The sequence below is a fragment of the Dasypus novemcinctus genome, chromosome 3 (assembly GCF_030445035.2).
Source record: "Dasypus novemcinctus isolate mDasNov1 chromosome 3, mDasNov1.1.hap2, whole genome shotgun sequence".
NCBI lineage: Eukaryota > Metazoa > Chordata > Mammalia > Cingulata > Dasypodidae > Dasypus > Dasypus novemcinctus.
In genome coordinates this window covers 112,756,199-112,780,370 of record NC_080675.1, presented here as the reverse complement: position 1 = coordinate 112,780,370, position 24,172 = coordinate 112,756,199, and the positions used below count along the sequence as shown (strand labels likewise).

The following is a 24,172-nucleotide window of genomic DNA, read 5'->3' as shown; positions in this document are numbered from 1 at the left end:
GGGGCCAGAACCCCAACCCCATGTGTCTATGGGAAGTTATAATTGCTTCCTGCAGGAAGCCATCTCCGGATTGCCTGCCCCCCCGGTGATCATCTTTCATTTGGGATCCCCACAGACGCCTCTGCTAAAGAGCTGCTCTCCTCACATCCTCTAGTGATCTGAGTGGACCGTGAGTGATACAGAACTGAGGAAGAGGGGAGCAGTGGAGGGAGGGGATGAGGCCTGAGCTGCAGAAGCTGGGGTCTTTGAGTTTTATTGGAAGGGGAGTCCATTGTAGTGTGGGAGGCTGGACCAATAGGTCAGTGCCTGCAAAGTAAAATTCACTCTCTGGTCCCCTGGAGAACTGGGCAGCTCCCTCTGAAGAGCAGAGCTCGGGAAGAAGCCCACCTCAGCCCATCCCCCACCCCACCCCTGCAAATTACGTCATCAGGCTGTGGGAAAGCTGGAGCAGCTGGGTATCTGCAGAGCGCCCCCTCGCGCTTGGCGCCGGGCCCTGCAGAACCCTGTGCAGCGCCCCGCACCGCGGGGTTTCAGTCTCTCCGCGGCGTTCACAGCCCGGACGCAGCCACAGGTCCATCGGTCAGACCCGCCGACCCGCGCGGGGACAAGGGCACAGCCTCATCTCTCGGCCAGGCTGGCCAGGATGCCAATGAGATTGTCCAGCCCCAGCAAATAGCCGTCCTCGCGGTTCCCCTCCTCCCACGGCCGCCGGTGGTCCAGGGTCTCGCCGTCGGGGAGGGGCGTAGTCTTGCCGAAGTCGATGAGCCACACGCCGGCGCGATGACAGTGATCGTGCACGAAGAGGAGGGAGCTGCCGATCACCTGCCGGGCTCCACACAGTCAGACCGCAGCCCTTTCCCGGAGAGGCCCCCACCCTATTCCGCTGTAGGCCTCGGAGACCACGGACCCCTGAGCCTACCGGCCTCTTACCTCGTGCCTCCTAAAGAACTCAGAGACCTCCAGGGTGTCCCGGATCTGTTGCAGCCGGTTCAGATACCTCCTCTGGAGAGGGCAGGGCAGGAGAGGTCATATTAAATAAACGCTAAATTGAGCCCCTGCAAACGCGACAGAATGCATTCTTGGCTTGGCAAATAAATACCGCGGTGAGGAAGATTCAGGCCTCCAGACAGCGTGCAGGAAGAGGAGGGACGTAGAGCAATTACAACACGGTGCAATAACCACGATGGGAGGCACAGAGGCAAGAGCACGGCACCGGATAACCTGGGGGCACCCTCGGTGTCAGGATTCCCGACACGACAGGGTTCTGGGATCCAGCGCTCACCAGCACTTCCGCATCCCCTTGCACAAACTCCTGGAAGACGTGAATCACCTGCTCCCTGCTTCGTGTAGTCTTGAAGTCGGTGCTGCAGGAGCCGTCAGCTTTCTGAAGGAGGTGCGACAGAAGTGTCAGGGAGCCCGGACCCACCCCCAGGGAGAGGATCAGGCAAGGCAGCGCTACCTGCTGGCTGGCTGCCGGGGACAGCGAGATGACTGCCTGGGGGCACCTCTTCGGGGTGGCTCGGATGGGGGCGCGCAGTACGGAGGGGGAGGGGCGGAGGAAGGGCAAAGAGAAGTGGGCCTGGCCACCTTGATGCCCTCGATGCGGAAGCCGAGCGTGGTGCTGGAGCTGATGCCCTCTCGCCACTGCATGTAGCGCGGCTTGGTGACCGCGCGCTGGGCATGCTCCTCCTCGGTGGGCGCCGTGGGGTCTACCGCCAGCATCTTCTTGTACATGTCCTTCCGTAGTTTGGGTCGCTCGCGGGCTTTGGTCAATTCCTCCTCCAGGTAAGTCCTGCAGGGGCGCAGGCGGCGGCCGGGCGTGAGGAGGCGCCCACGGGGACCCCACCGAGCGCTCGCCGGGGCTCGCGGCCCGGCCACACACGCGTACCTGACGCCCATCTTGCAGTCGAGCACGCAGGGGCCGTCGAAGCCGTCGAGCAGGTCCTGCAACTGCAGGTAGCTTTCGCCGTCGCGCTCCACCACGCCGTGGAAGGCAGGCACGCAGCCACGCAGAGCGTCGGCCATCAGCCGCGCCAGGCAGGAGCGCTCCGGCTCCGAGCTGCGCTTCAGGATCAGCCCGTTGGTGCCCGCCGCCTTGAAACTCCCTGCGGACGCGCACCCGTTAGCGCCGCCCAGCCCGGTCCTGCCCCTGCGGGGCGGGTATCCCCCGACCCCACCCGCCTCAGTGCTCACCCGTGTGCCCCGCCAGCTGCACCCAGGCATAGCGCTTCTTGAAAGGGCTCATGACGGGCAGACTAACCATGGTCCGGATCTTCTGCCAGTGACTTTTCTGAAAGCAACACGGGCCCGGTCTGCAGGTCGGCGTCTCAGTCACGAATTAGCCCTCCCAGCTCTAGACCGGTCTCGCCCCGCCCCTGGCCCACCGGAAGCAGCTAGGGTGGGGTGATTCATTCATTCACTCAAAGAAAGTTTATTGTGCGTCTGTGGGGCTGGCGCTGATTCAGGCACAAGGAAATGACAGATATCCAGCTGTTGGAATGCGCTGAAAACAACCCTGGCCTCAGACCAGAAGATTGAGGTTTGGACCCGGGTTCTGCCACTCAAAAGCTGCACAGGCAGGTTCCTGAATTGCTCAGTCAAGATTTTTGAACTTTTCTGAGCATCAGAACCACCTGATGGCCACCCTTGTTTTGAAAAGGCAGATTCTCAAGTCTATGAAGGGAAACCGATAGAGTAGGTCTGGGATGGGTCCCAAAATTTGCATTGCTACCAATGCCTGATAAGATTCTGCCACCTGAGGGTCCCAGCTTACACTGAGAAACAAGTCTCTGTGCAGCAGTTTGTTCATTTATGAAATGGGGTAATACCCACCCTCAGCGGGTTGTTGTGTGTAGTAAGTGAGGCTTGAGTGTGATCGGCACTTCCCTGGCCCAGCCTCCTCATTTCTGGGCATGAAGCCGAAGCTGGACAAATCTGGACCACTGATTCATCCATTTGGGACCACAAACCTTTCCAAAAGGCCCGGGCGGGGAGCCCAGCCCAGCAGGACCTGGAGAAAGAATGACCTGGGTGCTCCTGAAGACGCTGTTGTGGTCTCTGTTTGCAAGGAACTCCTTGACAGTTGGCAAGGCCCAGCTCCCCCACGGTCCTGATATGGATCCAGAAACCTGAGCCTTGAAAATGGGCTGCCAAGACCAGGGTCCATCATCTTGGACAAAACTGGGAGGGTTGTATAGATTTGGTGTACCCTTGCCTCTGGCTTCTACCTAATCCTGAGAGCATCTCATACTCTGGATCTTTTTTTGTTCCACCCAAAAACTAAGCAGTCTTGTGCCCATATCTCTGAAGCTCACAGGTTTGCTCACCTAAACTGTGTGTCTGCTGCTTCCTCCCAGAGGTGCTTGCTTTTTAGGGGAGTTACAATGTGTACTCCCGCAGGACTGGAACCCAGAAATCCATCTCCTTAACAAGAGGGAGAAGGAGAACTGGGGAGGTGGCTTAAGTAGGGTAAACTGCTGACCATAAAGCTCCTTCCCATGAGAGGAAGATGGGGGTTGGCGACAGAGCACTGGATGGGGAGTCAGAAGTTGGTTCCAAGCCTGGTTCTGTCACTTTCCAGTTGAGTGAATCCAAGCAAGTAGCATCATGAGTGTGGGCCTGTTTCCTCTGAGAGGACATTGCTGCTACCATAGCACGATCTCCCATTTACTGACTGCCTACTGCATGCCAGCCAGTCTCGCAGACTCTACCAAGCAGCATTGCTCCTGCTTTGCTACTGAAGTCCCTACATGGCACACTAGGGTGTGATCACGTGTCCAATCCCCGGGGATCTGGGGGTGTAGCCAGAAGCAGCCCACCAGAAGCATGACATCTCTTTCAAAACTCCTTTTTAAAATCTTTAAATATATACAAGGTTTGCATTCTGCTGCATAATAACTCCAAGTTTTATTATAAAACTCCCCCACCTCCAAATCCTCAAGTAAAATTCCAGGAAGATGTATGTGCCACGCGTATTCTGCGACACCATCCATCCTCTATCTCCTCCTCCCACACTCGATTTGAGGATCAGAGTGATGATGATGTGTGCGAGCACAGCAAGTGCTAGTGGTGGCATTATTATTCCCATTTTACAGAAGGAAGTCAAGGCTCAGAGAAGTTAAGTAGCCTCTGTCCACTGGCCCCAAAGTCCATGCTATCATCCTGTTTCCTTTCGGGGTCAAGTTGGACACCGTATGAGAAAGAGCATTGTACAAAATGAAGTGATTTGCAGCAGGAAGGCGGTGTGTTTTATCTCTGGTGAAACACTGTGATCTGCCTGGGACCCCTCACTACTGGCTGGACACTTGTCTCATCAAAAGCAATGGTTGTAATGGTGGGGCTTCAGGCAGCATTAAGGGACTATAAGCAGAATTTGGGGGACAGAGGGACCAAATGATCTTATTCAGAGGGAACATCTATTTCTGTAGTCATGCCACTGGAAGAGAGAACCAGACCTGGGAGTGAGAGAAATGGGTTGTCCTTCTTCTGGGATCATGTAGGAGCAGTGAGTAGGGCTGGACGGTAGATGATGGCCCTGGTAGAAGGGGATTTGATGTGATGTCTGAAGACCTGGGTTACTGCCTCTTGCTGGATGTGTGACAACACAACATCAGCTTGCTCCTAAGCTGAGATAAAATGGGGCTATCACTGATGCTCCCCACCCGGGTTTCATTAGGATCCTATGAGCCAGGAGCAGCAGGATCCAGCTGTGCAGGTCACAAAGGGCTTTCGTACCAATTTTCTCACCTGAGCCCTTCCAGCCACCTCCTGAGATTGGTATGACAGGAGTTAGCTTTCCTACCAGTAATGGATATGGTCAAACCTGGAAAAGGAGTTAAGACAAGAGTTGTGGAATTTGCTGCCATCCTCCAGTTTGGGAAGCTACCTCCCTCAGGGAACACAACACATTTCAAAATGCAGGTATCCGGAAAGGCTCTTGGGGAATCATTTTTTGATGGGTGTGGATTTTGGCACATGAACAACAGCAGGGAAGATATTTTTGATCAGGTGAAGCTTTTATTGTCTGAATATCAGAAAGCAGATTTATTATGTTACAGTGTGAAATCTAGTTGCCAAGGGAGTCAAAGCCCTGTCCTCTTGCCCAGCCTAACCTCCACTGAAGTGCCCTCCCTGGGAAACCAACTTGCAGCCAGAGGCCACCTGGACATCTTGGGGCAAAAGCCAGAGGAGCTGATTGTGTCTTTGATGAAATGATAGGAGGACCCTCTGATAATTCTTTGCTCCTAGGGCAGGATTTGACTAGACTCTAGTCTCAGACCCTGCCTTATGTAAGCTCTATTTTGAAGCCCTCAAGACTTCTGCTCCTGAAATCTTGCCAGGTATTCTTATCTACTGCCAGGATAGATGCTTTACTCTGTCTTTGGTACTCCCAAATTTCCTGACCTCTACTCCCTGCCTCCAGCAACCCCATCTCTGGCTGAAGCTGTTTACCAGCGCAACCCCGCTCCCCATGTTCCAAAGTGAGCATTCCTTGTGGTGATGGTGGTGGTGGAGGAGAGGGGGGGGGAGAAGGAGGAGGAAAGCAATCAGTTTAAATTTATAAAATGATTTGCACTAAGGTATAAGTGACCCACGACTTCACCTTCCCAGGAGCATTTGCTTTTTAAAAAGGAAGTCTGTTAACCTAAATTCTGCTCTATAATTAGTGGAAAGTGATGTGTGGGAGTTCTGAGGCCAGGACAGGATGGCATCCAGGTCTCCTTACCTATCCTGGAACACTGAAGAAAGAGGACCAGAAGAAAGGGAGCCAAATGCTTCCTTCTCCTGTTTAGAGAAATACCCCCAAATTGTTTTAGGAAGCAGGCAAGGCCTAAAAATACAGTCATGGCATTGGGGTAACCTCTTCTCCTGGCCTTCCTGGTTCTTCCTTCTCTTTACTTTTCCCTTTACCCGAGGGAAGGCCCTGAAGGGCAGCTGCCAGTCCCAACTCTTCTTTGGGGAAGCCCAGTTCTAGGCTCTGGGCAAGCTGAACTGAGCTCCTAGAAGAAGGGGAAGGATGCATGCTGGGCTAAGGCTGGCAGGGCCTTCCTGGGCCTCAGTCTGCTCAGTGTTTTTTCTGTTTTGCAGCCCAGAGGCCCACAAGTTGGGAGCTGGGCAAGCACTTCGGCCACACACACCCTCCCCTAGGGGCATCCTTCATGGTCAGCCAGCTCTGCTTCCTGCCTGGGGAAGCCCTATGGGCAGCCTGGGCCAGCGTGAGGCAAAGTCCCTGCCCGGCCCTTCCCCGCGGCCACAGGCAGCCTCTGTCAACAGCCCTTGGCTTATCTGCCGCCTCCGTGGCTGTTTGCATTCGGGGAGGCCCCGGCGGTCTGGGGGTTGGGAAGGCCGGGGAGACGCAGCCTTGGAGCTGGAAGGGCCCTCGGCCGCCATCTGCTCCAACTCCTGGACGCTCCGGGAGGAGGCGAGGCCCAGAGCCAGAGGGGCCGGCCGAAGACGTCCAGGGCACGGCTGCGGCCAGTCCCCGGAGTCTTGGCCCCAAGCCGCACTGCCCACACAGTAAGCAGGCTTGGGCCACGGGACCTCCTCCGCACTCGGCCTGGCTGCAGCCCCTCCCCCAGGCTCTTGGCTTCCCGGGAGGGCGCGTTAGAGAGAAGCCGGGGCTGTCCGCGCCCTGGGCGCCCCCACTCGTCACGCCTTTTCTCCTGCCCCCACCTCTCAGCTGTCAGAGATTTGAGCGGCAGGCAGCCGTCCAGAGCTACTGATCAGGGGATTTGGACAAGGTGTTTCGCCCCACATTCCAATGCCTCAGAAACCCCTTGGCGGCACCCGTCCCCTACATCGCGAGGAACGATCCAGGATCAGGAGTACCCCTCACCCGCCGGGGGAGGATAAAGGGACGCGGTAGGCTTGCGACTGAGCCCCCGCACCCTGCACTTTTTGCTTTTTCCTTTTGTGTCATTTACAAATCCCGTCACCCTCTGGGTAATGTAAGTGTCAGGGGGCAACTGAGTCACGAGCCGCTGCAAGTTGTTACAGTAGCTCCCCCGCCTTGTCCAATCCGAGGGTGCGGTGGAGCCCACGTACAGCAGGCCTAGGTAGCGCCGAGCGCCCTCCCCGCAGCGCCCAGGCAACCCCGGCGCGCGTCAGCGGCTCCCAAGGTCCAGTCATCCTAACCGGGCCTTCTGGGGGAGCCGGCCAGGGCGCCCTCGCCTCTCCCTCGGCTCGGAGAATACTTGCGTAACATGAACCTGTAGCAACTCCTTCAAGCTGACCACGGGCAGATATTTAAAGTATTTGGCTTTGGTTAAAACGAGGGGAACAAGTCTACTGTCCCGGGCGCTGCACGCCCCTAAGAGGCCAGCGCTCGGAATAACTTCACCGCACCCCCCGCCCGGGTTATCCCAGGGTCAAACCCGGCCGGGGAACATCCAGGCTACTGGAGGCAGACAGCAGCAGACTCAGTTTACCTTCTCCCGGGCCACGTTTAGAACAACGAGTCCGGGAGACTGGAGCGCACACAGGGTGGGCCAGCGTTCCACTCCCTGCCAGGGCTCCCGGCCCTCTGCGCGCCTCGTTTCCCCGCGTCCACGCCTCGTGCCGGCTCCAGGAGCAGACGGCGGAGGCTAGCGAGCAGAGCCTGGAGCGCCGCTCCACTCCCACTCAGGAGAGGGAAACCGTGGCAACCGCGGGGGTGGGGCCGCGGCGCCCGAGAGGGGGCAGGGAGAGAGAGTCGCTCGCTCGTTCACCCTGCTCTCGCAGAGGGTTCGCGGGGCAAGGCCGAGCCCCTCCGATCCCTCCAGCCGCACCTAGCAGCGAGCAAGGCACCTTTCCCTTCCACCCGCCGGGTCCCCGTGGCGAGGTGCGGACTCGTTCCCACTCTCGTCCTCAGGCGCCCCAGGACCGGGGCAGCGACCCGCCTGCGAAGCCGGGGTGCAAACCGCCCAGGCGAGGGGTCCGTCTGACCCCTCCCTCCCATCCCCACACTCCCCCGGAACAGTGAGACTCAGTCCTCCGCGGAGGGCGCTTGGGGCAGGTGGTCGGTCCTCGGGCGCTCAAATCGGGGTCCTCAGCGCGCAGCCCCCGCTCTCCCCGCTGGCCCCGCCCCCGCGGCCCGTACCTGACCCGCGTCCTCTCCGGCTTCCAGCTGCACGTTGCCGCGGCTCCGGCTCTCGCTGTCGCTCAGCAGATCGTCCTCCGAGTCCTCGGGCACGGACGAAGACCCAGTAGAGGAAAGCGACGAGGTGGAGAGGCGGCGCGGCTGCTGCAGGTGCGACGAGCCCCCGGCCGGCAGCCAGCCGCCCTTCGGTTCGGGGGGCCCGGGACTGGCCGGGGGCACGTCCGGCTCCTCGGCTGTCACAGTTAGCTGCGGGATCACCGGAGCCGGGGAAGCCCGCGGAAGCCCGTTGGGGACCTGACCCCCACGGCGCTTGGCCCCACGGGTCCGGGGCTCCCCTGCGGCGGCGGCGGCCGCGGCCGCGGCACAGCGCGCCTCGAAGAGCAGGCGCAGCTCCCCGACACTCCGGCGCGGGGCCCGCTCCAGCCCCGGACTGCAGGGCCCTGTGCCCCCCGGCCGCGCCATGCCCGTCGGGCCCCCGGGCAGGGTCATTTCCCGGGACAGGCGCCGCGGCCGAGCCCACCTGCCCGCGGCGCGGCGGGGACTGGAGACGCTGGGCGCCTGGGGCTGGCGACTGCCCCGGGGCGGAGCCTGCGCCACCGCCCGCCTCAGCCCCGCCTCGGCCGCGCCCCCCGCCCACTCCTTTCACTTTCAGAGAAAGCGCGGGCTTCCGAGGGCCCTAGTCCCTCAGGGAAGTCTGCAGGCTGCTCCTCGGAGTGGCCGGAAAGCCCAGCCCTCGTGGGCACAAAACCAAGCCGGCCCCCGCGGCCTTGCTCACTCCGCCCTCGAGGAGGCGGGAGTGCGCTTCGCTCCCGGGCCTTACTGCCTTTCTTGGCTTCGGGGCCGGGAAGGATTCTTCCAGATGGGTCCACGGGCCCTGACCCTGCAGGATTGGATTTGGTCCTGCTCTTGCTTCCTCACTCTGTTCCTCGGGCTACTTTCCGCGTTCCACCCATCCCGGGCCAAGGTTTCCAAGTGTCCCGGACTTTTCTCCAGCCGGGGCGCCTCCCGCACAGACTTCAAGGCCGTCGGCCTCCCCAAGACGCCCCACCCTAGGGAGTGCTTAGAAGTGGGGACTCCGGGACGGAGCAGAGGCACCTCCCCCATAGGAAGCTCCCGCTTCTGGGAAGGCCGAGAACAAGGTCAGGGGGCGGGACGTGGGTCTCACCACGTGTGCGGGAGAAGTCCTCAACAGCAGCGTCGCCCTCTTTCCTCCCTCTCTCTATTCAGAGCTGGGGCTTGGAGTCTGCTGTGTGGCTTTAAGCAAGTCATTTCACCTCTCTAACTGCTGTTTCTCCTTCACAAAACTGCTGCCCTCTCCACCCCCCACAGGATTGCTCTGAGAATAAAACAAAATGAAAGATGTAACCTCTCCTTAAAACGTTAGGATGGTTTTTAATACCAGTGGTAGAAAGAGCCAGCCTCAGGTCCACCGCGCTCTAGAGTGGTTTTAGGCAGTTCCTTCAGCCCTCTGAGGCCATTTCCTTACTTGTAAATTTAGGAAGACCCCATTTTCCCACCTGATCCACAGAGCCGTGGCTGGAATGAGAGCACCTATGTTTTTGAAAGCATTTGAGACACTGCAAAGTACTCATTGGCATCATCGCTGTGGTGGATCTTCGGCCACTTTGCATGTTAGTGGCCAGCTGGACTGCCAGGCTGCTTTGAGCAGAGGCCAGAATTTCACAGCACTTCTTGTCTTCCCAAAGTGCCGGGCACTGTTGCAAGCCCTGAGAGGAAAGTGCTCCCAGAAAGGTGGCCTCAGAAGCTGACACAGGCCTCAAGGAGGAAATGTTCCTGCCCTTATCTCCCTTCAAGATTCAAGGATGCCCAGCTGGAGAGAAAGAGAAAGTACAGAGGGACAGTGGGAACCTTCAGCAAAGAGGAAAGGAACATTGACAAAATGAGAGTAGAAGAAATGGGCGGGGGATAAATGAGGGAATGAAGGAGTGAATTAGAGAAAGAAGGAAATACAGGAGCTCCAGGGAGAATTGAAAATCACATAGGTACTGTCTCTGGGCACAGCGGTCTTCTGTGGAAGAGTTTGGGTGTTTGTGTGAGGTGTCTTCTGTGGTGCGGGAAGGTCCAAGAACACCTGTGTCTCCTGCTCTCTCTTCCCTCCTCCCTCCAGAGCCAAGGGGCCCGGGGTGGGGCCTGGTAGTGCGGGAGGCAAACCCAGGGTGGGGAAAGCAAGCAGGGACTGCCAGAACTGGAAACACAGGAAAGAAAGGGAGGAAAATGAGAGAGAGCATGTGCTACACACCCGTGTGCCAGGCGGTATAAGGTGATGTTGGAAACACAAGTAGGCTGGATGCTGGGCTATGTCCTAGCTGCCAAGAGATTATCCAGGGACAAGTACTTTTCTTCTTTTATCAGACACTTGCCCAGTTACGACTTGGCTCCACTTGGGTCCTCCAAATCAGCAACCAAAAAAGAGTTCTTTGCCATTCCTGACCAAGCCTCCCTCAATAGAAAGGTAAGGGCAAATCTAGGAATGTGTATGGCAAGGAGAGCTAATCCCATAGGTGTTCAGAGCAGGAAGGGGCCTTAGATACATTCAGTCCTCCTCATTCACATTACAGTAGTAACAAAGAAGTTAATTGACTCAGCCAGGGAGGTTAGGGCACTTGCACAAGGCCACACAGCTAGATGGTAGAAAAGCCGGGTTGTCTCAAGGTCCCCTGACTTCTATTCCTGTGCTACGTTCAATTTCTTTTATTACCATCTTGTAGTTCAGTCCCTACTTTCAATGAAGGCAAAGTCTGCCTTTGGCTACCATGGGCAAAAAACATAAGGCTAAACGTATTAGGGCAGGGCCTGGAGGCCCCACTGTAAATATGGGACAAGGGCAAGGGGCTGTTGTGTCCTATAAAATGAGCCAGCAATGGCCTTTGAAACTCTGAAACATCTACTCTTTTGTGCCTGTTTCCAGTCCTTGAAACTGAGTAGAAGGGATGTGGAGAAAATCAGACTGACCAGTATGTAGGTAGAAGCTATGGCCTCTTGTATGCTGCAAAAAATGGGGAAACTGGGGCATAGAAGAAATGTTGCTTGGGGGGTATATGAGGACCTCATATTTTTTTAATGTAATATTAAAAAAATGAATAAAGACAAAAAAAAAAAAAAAGAAGAAATGTTGCTGAGTTTTGATGGTCATTCAGTGGCTGTTCTGAGTTTAGGCTGTGAGAGTCCCTTGTGCACCAGGCTAGCTACATGTCTGAGGGGAGAACCTGTCTTCTTTTTGTGGCACCTCATTTCAATGATCCTCTTTGCTAGAGACCCTCTCCTTAAGGGCTAGAGAGCCCTTACCCCTCTCTCCATGGCCTTGAGGTTTTATCATGTTTGAGGGCCTAATCTCTCCTGGGGAGCAGCAATCCTGGGTACAAGAGTTGGGAAAGGAAAGGGTCTGGGAAATGGGATGTGCCAGGTGAGGGCTTTTTGGAGGCCTGCTTTCATCTCCTAGCCTGCCTCATTTAGCTCTGCCCCTCCTCTACCCTACCCCAGGGCAGGGCCGAGGTCAGGGGCGGGAGAAAGGTCACTGCTCACCATCCTCTGCCAGGCACAGTCCCAGCTTCTCCTTCCCAAGGCCCACAAGCAGGGCCTTGCACTTGGTGGAGGAAAAGAGGGGTATAGCTTTAACCATTGCTCCTGAATGGGGCACCTGTTGCTTTGAAGGGACTCAAAGGCTTCTCCAGTGAGAGTAGAGCCTCTGTGTAGTCTGTGCAGTGAGTGTTATTTTTGGGAGTGGGGTAGGACTAGTGGTACAGGATCTCATTCTAGTCAGCAACTCCCAGACATGCTCTGTGGAATTTGACATCCTCCAAGGGACTTTCCAATCCCAAGATTCCAATATTCTATGACAATACCTGTGATTCATTCATTCATTCAATCATTCACAAAGCTAATTTCCCTGGAGCAGCTGCTATGAATTAGGCATTGGGCTAGGTGTTAGGGATACAGGACTGAGTGGCTCCCATGATGATCCACCTCCCCTTACTGGGAGGAGTGGTGTGCCATTTTGCATTCTTTTGGAGGAATGAATTCATCCAGCCCAAGGAATCAACCAGAAAAAGACCCTGAGGATGCTAAATGCCTATGTTTACTCTGTGTCCAAGGGACCATCAGCAAGGCCTTGGGAACCTTAGTCTTGCAGCGGCTTCAGTCATCGAAAGTACTCCTCAATCCTTCTCAGCATGATGCCCACCTCTGCCCACAACATACTAGAAAGTGTGCCAGAGCCAGGGCCCCTTGGAAACTTTTGAGGATGGGAAAGAACTGGGAGCCTCCTTTGTCCTGGGATGAGGACTGAGTGGCTCTCAGCCCCAACCTCAGACCCTTTCCCTTGCCTCTGGGTTTCTCCATCTCCCTGCTGCTTTCCTCCATATTAGATTGAGTGGGAATATGCTGGGGTGGGTGCCAGGATCGTTTACAGGGGTCAGGATCTAGGAGCAGCTGGTGACCCTCCACCATCTGAGTCACTCTGGTCTAAAACGAACAAAATGTGTCACCACGCCTGTGTGTGCGGAATAAGAACATTTTCTCTCCTGACATACTTCAGAAACAAGGTTTCTCATGCCCCTCAGGAGCCTGTTTCTGTGGTTCTCCCTCCCCCTCTCTTCAGGAACTCAGAACCCCGCAGAATCTGTGGATAAAGCCTCTCCCAGTGGTGCTGTGGAGGCGGAGGGGACGCGAAGGGTCTGAAGTCAGGGACGCCGAGGCCCATTAGAGGCGACAACCTTAAGAACGGCTGGGGTTCGGTCGCTGCCCGCGCCTCTCCCTCCGAACCTCCTGGCACCTTGCACAGTGGTGGGAGCAGCTCTGAATTCGTGATCTCAGTGCCTGCCAGCGTGACCCCCACCCTCTGGGGCGGCAACTGAGCCACAAAGCATCCGGTGGCGGAGCAGAACCGGGAGTCACCGGGAAGCCGCCCGCAGGCTCCGGCCTGGGAAGCTAGTGACAGCTCCGCCTCCGCACCGGGCGGGGACCTCAGGCTACGAGCCTGCAGCACGCCCGAAAGCCGAGGCCCTACTTCCAACTCCCGCAAGACGCCGGGAGACGGAGCGCGCACGTGCAGGCGGCTGGGCCCACCTCCGGGGCCGGCGCTGCGCACGTGCTCGGGCGCTCTGACCCGCGGCTCCAAGGCCTGCGAGGCAGGCGTGGGCGCGCGGAGGCCGAGGCCCCCAACTTTGGGCCGCCCTGCTCTGCCACATCATCTCTCGAGGCCTTAGGTCGATCCCACAGCGTGTTGAGCCTCCGCCGTTAGCGGTGTCCGCGCCGTCAGGTCTCTTTGCCGGGTGCACTGCGGCATCTGGGGACAGGAAGGCAGGGGAGAGGCGGGGGGCGCAGCCTCCAGGACGCAGCGGCCCGGCGGGACGTCCGCTTGTCTCCCTTCCCTCCCACCCTCGCTCCCGCCCCTCTTCTTCACCGTATTTATTGGGCGTTAACTACATTTCAGGTGGGGTTTAGGTGCTGGAGATATTGGGGAATTATGGCGACACCTTAAGTGGCTTCCAAGCTTGGGGAAGCCGGCGGGAGATTCACAAATAATACAGCGTTGTGAGTGCAGCTCAAGGGAAAGCCGGCGGGAGAGGCGCCCAAACCAGCCAGGGAGGAAGGGATTAGGGAAGGCTCCCCGGAGGAGGTTACCCCTTGGCTAAGCTCGGAATGGTGAGTTTTGCCCGGGGAATTGGATGGAGAGCGTCACAACCCCTGAGGGATGGGGGACGGGGCCACCCTGCCCCAACAGCCTCTCCTCTGGAGCCCAGTACCCTGCCCTAACATTTGTTGAGCCAACAGGGATAGGAACACTTAATCTTTAACATGACCCTGACAGGTTAACCTATTTTAAAGATGGGGAATTTGTTGCTCAGAAGAATTAACTAGCTCAGCCCTAGGTGGTAAGTGGCAGAGCTGGGATATGAACCCTGCACTGAACCTCGGTCCCTTGTGGCTCCTGGTTTTCCCTTGGGTCTGGAATGGTTGTCTGGGCTTGGTTGGGAAGCCCTAGATGTGCCTGTATTCCAGTGTGGCTGAGCCCAGATCCCAGACCAAGAATCCCAGCCTCCAGTTTCGCTCTATGGACACTGGGGCTGGCCTAGGTATCTGTCCAGAGATGTCCAGTTACCATTAGGCCCACCCTTAGCGCTGCCATTCCCTCCAGCCTGAGTACCCCACCCCCCTGCACCTCAGTGTTCTATGGACTCTTTAGTCCACAAAACCATGCAAAGTCCAAGTTGGGGTATGGACGGCTTCCCTGCCCAGATCACCCACTGCCCAGTGTCACCCAAAGAATGGCCTCCCTTCTAGGAGGATGAAATCCATCAGTTTGCCATCAAACGTCTTTCCCTTGCACCCCTCCAGCCTGCGGTAGTCAGCAGCACATGGCTGCCCCACAGCTCCTGGGGTCAGAGAGAAGTGGGGCTTAGCTGTCCTGTTGAGGGTCCCAGCTCTCTAAGGTCAGCAGAGCCCACTGCTCCTAACAGCCAGATAGTGGGAATGACATGGTGTTGGAGAAAACCTCATTGGACCCACCAAGACCAGAGGTAGACTTAGGACCTGGTTCCTACCACTAATTTTAAGAAGTCACCTACCTCCCACCTTCCCATCTCTAAAGTGGTGGATCCAGGACCTTCTTGTTTTCTAGGTAAAATATGGTCCAGAAGGAGGCTTGAGACAGCCCAGGCACTGGTGCGAGGGGAGGAGGAAAGGAAGAAGGGGAATCTTTACAGATCTTCCTTGTTAGGGAAGGATGTGAATACTTTCCCCACAGCCTGAGTCTCCAGATCACACCTGCATGGGGAAAAAAAGCAGGGCAAAGGAGACTGCACCTAGGACAGCTGAAAACTGGAAGGACCAGACGCATTTGGGTTAGGCTACTTAGTTCTGAGAGTGGCTTCTGGGGAACCAGGCTGCTGAACAGTTGAAATCAGCTAATTAGGGGAGGTATAGAGCGAAGACTTAGGGGAAGGAAAGAAAGGAACAAGAGAGAAGCTCTCTTGGACTTGAAAACACGGCTTTAAGAGTTGCCACTCAGGATGCAATTCTTGAACTAAATCTGATCCCTTTGTTAAAACAGGACATAAAGTTTATTTACAAATATCTGTACAGTTGGAGTGACAGGACTTCACAGAAAAGGAAACAAAAGACTTCTTTCTGAAGGGAAGTTGTAGGCAGCAGACTTTCCCTGCACCTGTCAGAAGCAAGACAGACAAACAGACCTATACATCATGAGCTAGGCATACGGACTTGGCCTTTTCACTTCTTGGAAGGAACTGAACAATGTGTAAAATGACCGTAGGTGCCGCATCCTGCAATGCTGAAACCTTGGGGGAGTTTTGGGGAGTTGCTGCAGCAATTCCAAGCACAAGGAATACTATGATCAGCCAAGAAGCCCCAGCTGGTGGGACAAAGCCAATGTCTTATGCCCGGTCAAGATCTTGGTTCAGGGAAACGGACTTGGGCCCAGTGGTTAGGGCGTCCGTCTACTACATGGGAGGCCCGCAGTTCAAGCCCCGGGCCTCCTTGACCCGTGTGGAGCTGGCCCATGCGCAGTGCTGATGCGCGCAAGGAGTGCCGTGCCACACAGGGGTGTCCCCCGCGTAGGAGAGCCCCACGCGCAAGGAGTGCACCCATAAGGAGAGCCGCCCAGCCCGAAGGAGGGAGCAGCCTGCCGAGGAATGGCGCCGCCCACACTTCCCATGCCGCTGACGACAACAGAAGCGGACGAAGAAACAAGACACAGCAAAAAGACACAGAAAACAGACAACCGGGGGAGGGGAGGGGAATTAAATAAAATAAAAACAAATCTTAAAAAAAAAAAAAAAAAGATCTTGGTTCAGAGGCCCTGCCTAAGCAGAGCCTGGAGACAAGTTCTCAGTCTTGATCCCAATAACCAAATACGCTACTCAGGTGATAAGAAGTTAACTTTTGGTCTTCTTTGGTTGGCTTTTCTCCCTGCTCTGTGCTTTGGCGTTTCAGAATGAAGGTTTCAGCAACTGCATGTGGGGAGATAGTGGCAAAGTGGCTACAGTGTGATGCAGTTTTAATAAAAATTTTATTACACAGCCATAATGTAATCGACACTTCTCCAAAGCCAAATGATACTAAATACAGATCTACATGGTGGATCAGAATGACTCCAGCAAATTATATGGATTCTATTATTTCAGGTCTTTTAAAACCAGAAAGAAAAAAGAAAAAAGTCCAAGTTCATCGTGATAGGAGAGGTCCCAGCAGCCTCCAGGACCATGCTGGAGTCCAGGTAATGTTTAACAGTCTGTGATTCCACATTTACACAATAGAATAGTCTATAAAGAGTTTCGGTCAATGGACTATTCAAGTAAATATGATTTTAGTAAGTCCATAACCACTCCTTTGCCCAACTGAACTGTGTCACAGCTATCATTTAGCTGTGTTACAGTCATATTAGTCAATTTTACACAGTCACAATTTTCTTTAAAACCATCCATTGCTGTTTTAAAAAATAAAAAAATGTAAACTAAGTTAAAGCAACACTGAGGCTCTACTAAATCCAGAAGAGTTACCAAGTTCATTTTTATGTTTAAATACAACTTAACTCCATGATTACCCATCATCCCCCTTCTTTACACAAAAGTAGGATGAAGTCTAAAGCAGAACTTCTAGATTCCTCTCCCTCTTGTGTGAATCAGCAGCTCTCAGCTGTTTCTTTAGCTTAGTTCTTGGTATATATAGTCAGCTGTACTTTGTTCTGAAAAGATTTGTTAAATGCCACTTTTATTTACACTTGGAGCTTTACACCTGAGAATGATTATCAAGCAGTCAGCTTATCTCTTTTCAAACATTTCATAAAGACATACACACCTCTTTGCTGGCTTCACCCTAGCTGCACAATATATATGCTTACCATATATATATGTATACACACACAAAACTGCACATGCTTGTTAACATCTGCAACCTAAATCTCTTTGTGTTCGTTCTCTCCACATTCATGTTGAATACTTTCTTTTAAAAACAAAACAAAGTATTATTCCTGTGAAAGGAGCAAAACAGAATCACTAGGAATAGACAGGTCCACTGGGTGGGAAAAAACCACACACTACGTCCAGCCAAGAAGCTGATGGATGTGCCCATGGAGGAGCAACACGCCATCACTGCCCTCCCTGGTGCCTAGCCTTGGGCTTCTCTCCCACTTGCCAGGACACAACCTACAAGGCAGGGGGGTAAACTGGGGAATTTTCTCCAAAGCAGGGAAGTAAAAGGGAAGAGGGGGTTGGGGAGGGGAAGTTACACAGCTACAGCAGTCAGGCCTGTTTAGTAAGAAGAATCACATTTAATAAGTTTCTTTCTTGCAGTTTCAGATGCTCAAATACAGCTGAAAAAAATCTGAAACAGCTATAGACCAAGACAGACTGATAAAAAGAGTACTGCATTTTTAAAAAATGATAAAAAAATCCACACACTTACACACACACTTACACACACACGCTCGCTCTCTCAAGTAGACATCCCTCCCCCCCCAAATGTACACTTTTGGAAACTAAATCAGTTTTGAAAACTTCTCTTCTACAGAGATGGGAAGAAGAGAAAGATAAAGAGGCAAGAGGAAGGAGGACCGAAGGTGCCCAGTTCCCACTCCCGCCACAAGGGTCAGGTGCCAAATGTTCAATGGTTGGATCCAAGGCAGTAAGACTGCCCAGTGTTGCTGCTATTGCCACCAGGGGCTCCAGCAAGAATCCCAGCTCCACAGTAATACTGAACATGTGTAGAGTGGCCAATGAACTGTGATGGATGGAAAAAAAAAAGGCAAACACAAATCTAAAGGACATGGATAAAACCCAAGAGAGCCCAGATCCACACTGGGTGGGGCCCGGTGGGGAGGGGGGGGTTGGTGGGAGATGGTGCAGACAAGGGAGGTCTATACAGCAAATGGTTTATATTACAGATGACTGGCAGTTTAAGAGTCTCTTCCCAGTTCTACTGCTGCTCCAGCCCAAAGAGGGCAAATCAAGGAAAAGAGGAAAGGTGGGACACTGTGATAGGGCATGCAGGGTCAGAAGCAGCAGGCTGGGTGTGCTCAAATAAGCCCTCGTCGTTTTTTGTAGTCTTCCAAGTTCAGAGATCTCCTTGGAGCCCCATCCTTGGCTGGTGGAGCCTTGGAGGTGATAGCCAAAGTCTTTGACTCTATGGGAAAGAAGAGCAAATTGGCATCTGAGGTACCTACAATGTCTTTTCGTCTTGGGCTTTACTCCCTCAGGTAGCCTTATTGAATGTCTCTGATCTCTCTTCAAAGTATACCTGCATCCTGTCTTATCTTGGCTTCTAAACAATGTTCTTCTAACAAGAACAATGTCTGTTCTTATCAACAGACACCCTCATCTCTTCCCTAATATCAGGCCTCCTAGCTTGTCTAGAGAGCCATCTAGGCCTTGACCACCCCTATTCACCCATCCTCACCTACCTGAGCTGGGAACTTGTAAATCAATCTTCACATCAAAATCATGTACTTTGAACAGATCTTCTGAGAGGTCACTGGCTGTCTTAGAATTCAAATCTTTATCCTTTCCCTGACCCTGCAATGTGAAGGAAAATAATTGTAAGAGCATACATGCAAGTGGACTTCAAGACAGAGCAGTTACTAATGGTAAAAGCTCTGGTTCAAGTTCATTAAATCTTCCTTCTAAGGCTGTTTCCTGATTCTTTCTCCCAGGGGGAGGACAGGAAAGGCCATGGACAAAGGTTTCTTTGCAAAAAGGAAAGGGAAGGTTCATGTCTGTGGGATGAGGGTAGAAAGGGTAAGTTTTTGAAAACAATCCACCTTCTGATGCAAGATCTCAGAATTCCTGGGATAGTCTGAACTCTACAGGAAAAGTCCTAACTTAGGCAGAAAATTGCTTCTAATTGGGCAGTTTTTCTCTAACATTTTAGTTTCAAAGAGCTTTCACTTTCACAACCATTTGATTCTCAAATGTCAACTGTTCCTCCTAACTACCCTGTGAGGTTGGTAAGCATAGAGTATTGTCCTCAATACACAGATGAAACTGGATGATAGGAGGGAATGAAGTCACCTAATGCCACAGTCAAGGCCATGTCAGAGGTATCAGATTTAGAATTTAGGTCACCTGACCAAAATACAGAAGCTGCTTATTAGATGAGTAAATAATTGGGATGGAGGAAAGACTGCAGGACCATGTTCTTCCAGGTGAGAAAATCAAGCTCGAATTAGGCAAGACGCTTGCTCTGGTGCCCTGGTCTGCAGCCTAGCTCAGCAGGCCCCTGGGTGATACTGCACTTGCCTTGCTCATCTCCTTTGGGGCATCTGGTAATACTCCAGAACCATATTTTGCATTCAGCTGGGCCAGGATGGCAGCTTGAACAGCTGGGTCTCTAGACTGAGAGAGAAAATAAGTTATTTTAGAGACTGTTCAGCACTCACACAGTCCTACTGTCAGATTCTTTCTTGCCTATCACCATTATCACAAGCACTGCAGTGGACTGGACTAATCAGCTCAGTGGGATTTTCCCAAAGGCAGCAAAAAGGGCAATTAAAAGCTTTAAAGCCAAGCCTCACCAGGCCCTAGCTAGGTGATACAGGCTACACATTACTAATGTCTGCTACACTGGTGTAGAGGGTTTAGCCAACAGGCTTTTACAAATCCGGGCCAGGTTTTCACCGACCACATACCCAATAGTAAAAAAAAAAAAGTATCCAGACGCAAGAGCTTGAGGCAAGCAAATTCCAGCTAAGATAACATTATTATTATTTTTGAGGTACTGGACCTGGAAATTGAACCCAACACCTCTTATGGGAAGCCAGTGCTCAACCACTGAGCCACATGGGCTTCCCTGAGTCAGTTGTTTCGTTTTGCTTGTTGTCTGTTTTTAGGAGGCATCGAAGACCAAACCCAGGACCTCCCACTGTGGAAAGCAGGAGCGCAACTGCTTGAGCCATGTCCACTCCTGACATTATTTTTAACTTCTTTATTAATCTCCTAATGGAACTCATTTTATGTCCCAGAATATGACTCCTGACTAAAAACATCCTCTTTAGGCACTCACGTTAGAAACGATGGTAGGTTTACACTGCCGCCTGGTAAAGGGATCCATCTGTTGATTTTTCATGTTGTGACTTTCAGCCTGAACAGAAAGCATGCAATATAGAATGGTATCTCATTTCCCCCTCATGTCATTCACCAAAAGCGTATATCTAAATAACAGTCCTTACAAGGCACTGGAAAAAATTAAATGTTGTCTATTATCCTTTTCCCTTTAAAAACTCAAGCAGATATGGGAGAAACAATCAAAAGAATGGAAAACAGAAATTGATAAAAATGAATACCTGTGGAGCAGAATCTAAAGTTGGGGGTGGGGAGTAGGTGGAGAAGACCAGGCAGAAGACTGCTGCTTCTCATTACAAATTAATAAATTATATGGGTATATGTATGCATACAGAAAGAGCATATGCAGGCTAAGTGTACATTTTACTTTAATAATTAAAAAAATGAACTTGAAAAGGATGTATAAAAAAATATCATATTTTATTAATTAAAAATTTTTCCAGTGATCCAGTTGAAGTTGTCTTACCACAAGGGCCTTCTCAGACTCCACAATGTTCCACTCCCGGTTCCGCTGATTGATATAACTGTGGTGTTATAAGAGGGATGAGTCAGTGGGCTGTGAAAGGAGGAAGGGAACCACTGCCCCTTGACCCCACAGAAATGTGGAGTCACTCCAGCACCCTGTGCGCAAGGCCACACAGGCTCACTTGATAATTTTGGCCAAGATTTGTGAGCCAAGGAAAGGGGCCAATCAAGACAGGCTCAGGGAAGTGGACTTGGCCCAGTGGTTAGGGCGTCCGCCTACCACATGGGAGGTCTGCCGTTCAAACCCCGGGCCCCCTTGACCATGTGGAGCTGGCCCAGGCACAGTGCTGATGCGCGCAGGGAGTGCCCTGCCATGCAGGGGTGTCCCCGCGTAGGGGAGCCCCACGCACGAGGAGTGCGCCCCATAAGGAGAGCCGCCAAGCATGAAAGAAAGTGCAGCCTGCCCAAGAATGGCGCTGCACACATGGAGAGCTGACACAACAAGATGATGCAACAAAAAGAAACCCAGATTCCCGGTGCCGCTGATAAGGATAGAAGCAGTCACAGAAGAACACACAGCGAATGGACACAAAGAGCAGATAATGGGGGGGGAGGGGGAAGGGGAGAGAAAAAAGAAATCTTAAAAAAAAAAAAGCAACAACTATAAAAAATTTCTAGAAGGAAATATAGGAAAACATAAAAAAAAAAAAAAAAAGACAGGTTCAGTGACACACCTGATGGCAGATATGTTCTTTGTCCGTTGGCGGTCGAGGGCCTCTGCCCGCTCCTCCAGCTCGTTCAGCTGGTCCTGGATTTGTTTGGCCTTGTCCTGATCCCCCAGGTCTTCAGCCATAGCCTGCACACAGAGAGATGTGTGAGTTCTTACCTATGACTGGTTCTACATTAAGTATGCCCTTCTCTCCAGCATAGGTAAGATATTTCATGTGAGAAGCAAATGACAGGAGATGTGAAAGAGTACTGAAATAGCACTTTACAAATACAAGATACAATTTTTATTGCAGTAGTAACACCTTCCCTGGTTCTTGGTTCCTAATGGCTGTGATAAGTAATATTAACCTTAGAACCCAGACCCCACACAGCTAAGCCATCATAACAATCCTGATGCAAAGAACAGAAAATCACCCACATCTGGGCTTGGCAACATCGTTTATCTGTTCAGACCCAATGCTGAATCCTACCCCAAGGGTCTATCTTATTACACATAAACTAAAGTGACTAGAAAGTAAGGAGAATGGAACAAAGGAAGATCAGTTTCAATTTACAGAAAGGGAAATGACCAAGGAAGGCTGTGCAGGTGCCAAGGAAGCATTTCTTCCTCTTTCTTTGCCTAGTTTGGCAGAGGATGAACAAGTTTGCTTTCCACATCCCCTTATGGGATATGGAAATAGGTTTGAGTGCAATTCCTTACCTTTTCCTTTAGCAACTGAGTCTTCTTCATAGCATAGTTGGGTGGAGCTTTTCTGAATCTTTCTTTCTCTTTTACAATCTGTACAGAGAGGAGATACCAGCTGTGAGGTATTTCTAAACTACTTTTATAGACAGGCTAAGCAGCTAGTTAAAAGGGAGCTGTTCTTCTATAGCAGTGTCATGTCCCAGAAAGAGAGCAAGTTCATTCCAAGGGATACTATGGTGCTTCCTGGGTCATGGAGATTTTTCTGGGATAGTCTGAAGGAACATGTAGCAATATAAAGCAGCAGCCTAAGGGCCTGGTACTGAAACGCTAGCCACTGTCCAAGAGAATTTTACCAAAATGTTTTGGAGAAAGAAAATTCTTAAAGGACCAAGCCTAGCAGAATATTCATAAATATAGATCCCTAAACCCTGGATATCCTTTAGTCTATGACTTGAAATGAGAATGAATGGAGAAAAGCTTAATGAACTATAAATAACAATGGACACTATTAGTATTCCCTCATCATGCAATAATAGCAAAACCAAAAATGCCATGATATAGGAAAATCAAATCAAATCATGATCTTCTCTAAACACTGGTTCTTGATGAACTTCCAGGCTCTGGGGTACCAGGATTTTCTTACCTCTTCAATGTCCTGATCATTGAATTTATAATTTAGAGCTTCTTTAATAGATAATTCCTTCTTATTGATTTCATCTAGGGTGGGCAACTGCATGCCAGCAGAGAACATCTGACAAAAACATGACAAAGAGCTATTAATAAGGAATTTTGGGAAGAGACTCAGTGTTTTCACAAATACCTGCTAGCTTATCTCTATCCACTCACCGCTTCTTTCCACTTCATGAATTCACTTTCTGTGAATTCTTGGTTTGAGACAAACTCTAGGCGGAACACTCGTTGGTCATTGCCATGCCTACAGAAAAAAGAGAGTATCTCTAGGAATGTGCAAACTGAACGAAGTACTGGCAAAGCAACCCTACCTGACTGTACTATCTGTCTCTGTGGTTCTCAATCCTAGTTACTCCTTTAGAATCACCTGGAAAGATTTATAAAAATTCCAATACCAAAGCACCACCCTAGTCAAATGAGTTAGAATGTATGGAAGTAGGAACCAAACACTGAAAAGTTTTTTAGCTTCCCTCCCCCACCATCTCCCAGTGTATGCTAAATGGGCAGCCAAGACTGAGAACCACCAAGCTAGTTTTAGAAACCAAAACAAAATGGAAAAGGCACTTTAGTCAGTGCTTCAAAAGCCAATGTACAATAAAATCCATCACAGTCAACTGGTATCAAGATTTTGCAATATTATGTTGTTATCTGAATGACAAAGAAACTGTTCTCTACAGAGGCAGAGCATTGCCTCTCTACTCACCACAGGGTGCTGGCAAAGTGACTCAGTGCCATTCTCCTGGGGATAGTCACTCTCTCCCTGCCATGGCCACTCTCCACCCCAACTAGCTCTTTTTTTTTTAAAGATTTTATTTATTTCTCTATTCTACCTGCCCCCCCCCATTGTCTGCTCTCTGTGTCCATTCGCTCTGTGTTCTTCTGTATCCACTTGCATTCTTGTCAGCAGCACCAGGAATCTGTGTCTCTTTTTGTTGCATCATCTTGCTGTGTCAGCTCTATGTGTGTGTGGTGCCAATCCTGGGGCAGGCTGAACTTTTTTTTTTTTTTGCACGGGGTGGCTCTCCTTACAGGTGCACTCCTTGAGTGTGGGACTCCGCGTAGGGCGGGGGACACCCCTGCGTGGCATGGCACTCTTTACACACATCAGCACTGTGCGTGGGTCAGCTCACCACATGGATCACGAGACTCTGGGTTTGAACCTTGGACCTCCCACGTGGTAGGTGGACGCTCTATCCATTGAGCCAAATCCGCTTCCCCCAACTAGCTCTTTTTAAACAGGGGACAGGAAAGGGGAATGGAGAGAGCAAGGAGACCAAATTAGGCCATGGTAGAGCTGTGTCTCTCATCTGCTATTCACTGTAATGTGGCAAGTAACTATTCTGTTTCTTCCTATAGAATTTTCAGATTCCAAAAGTACAGAGATTTGTGTGTCTGTTTTTGTTTTCTCCTCTATCCTGATGTCTAGCACAA

General features: G+C 52.0%; 2 protein-coding genes across 3 annotated transcripts in view; both read right to left on the bottom strand.

Annotated features, from left to right (window-relative positions):
- Nucleotides 1-228: 228 nt before the first annotated feature.
- On the bottom strand, nucleotides 229-8,624 carry ITPKA (inositol-trisphosphate 3-kinase A). Its single transcript, XM_004481506.4, has 7 exons — nucleotides 8,078-8,624; nucleotides 2,194-2,290; nucleotides 1,889-2,105; nucleotides 1,588-1,792; nucleotides 1,283-1,384; nucleotides 931-1,002; nucleotides 229-822 (listed from the first exon to the last, which is right to left on the bottom strand). Exons 1-7 carry the CDS (start codon nucleotides 8,564-8,566, stop codon nucleotides 619-621), a joined length of 1,386 nt encoding a protein of 461 aa, XP_004481563.1. The 5' UTR covers nucleotides 8,567-8,624; the 3' UTR covers nucleotides 229-618.
- Nucleotides 8,625-15,136: 6,512 nt separating this feature from the next.
- RTF1 (RTF1 homolog, Paf1/RNA polymerase II complex component) overlaps nucleotides 15,137-24,172 on the bottom strand; it is an 81,824-nt gene continuing 72,788 nt past the window's right edge. For both annotated transcript variants that reach the window (XM_058293955.2, XM_071214116.1), the window contains 9 exons: nucleotides 22,898-22,985; nucleotides 22,695-22,802; nucleotides 22,067-22,144; nucleotides 21,372-21,493; nucleotides 20,639-20,696; nucleotides 20,114-20,191; nucleotides 19,351-19,446; nucleotides 18,516-18,627; nucleotides 15,137-18,238 (listed from right to left, as the gene is read on the bottom strand). In XM_058293955.2, the coding sequence (XP_058149938.1) occupies nucleotides 18,132-18,238; nucleotides 18,516-18,627; nucleotides 19,351-19,446; nucleotides 20,114-20,191; nucleotides 20,639-20,696; nucleotides 21,372-21,493; nucleotides 22,067-22,144; nucleotides 22,695-22,802; nucleotides 22,898-22,985 (847 nt within the window). In that variant the 3' untranslated portion in view covers nucleotides 15,137-18,131. The remainder of the gene's footprint in view (nucleotides 18,239-18,515; nucleotides 18,628-19,350; nucleotides 19,447-20,113; nucleotides 20,192-20,638; nucleotides 20,697-21,371; nucleotides 21,494-22,066; nucleotides 22,145-22,694; nucleotides 22,803-22,897; nucleotides 22,986-24,172) is intronic.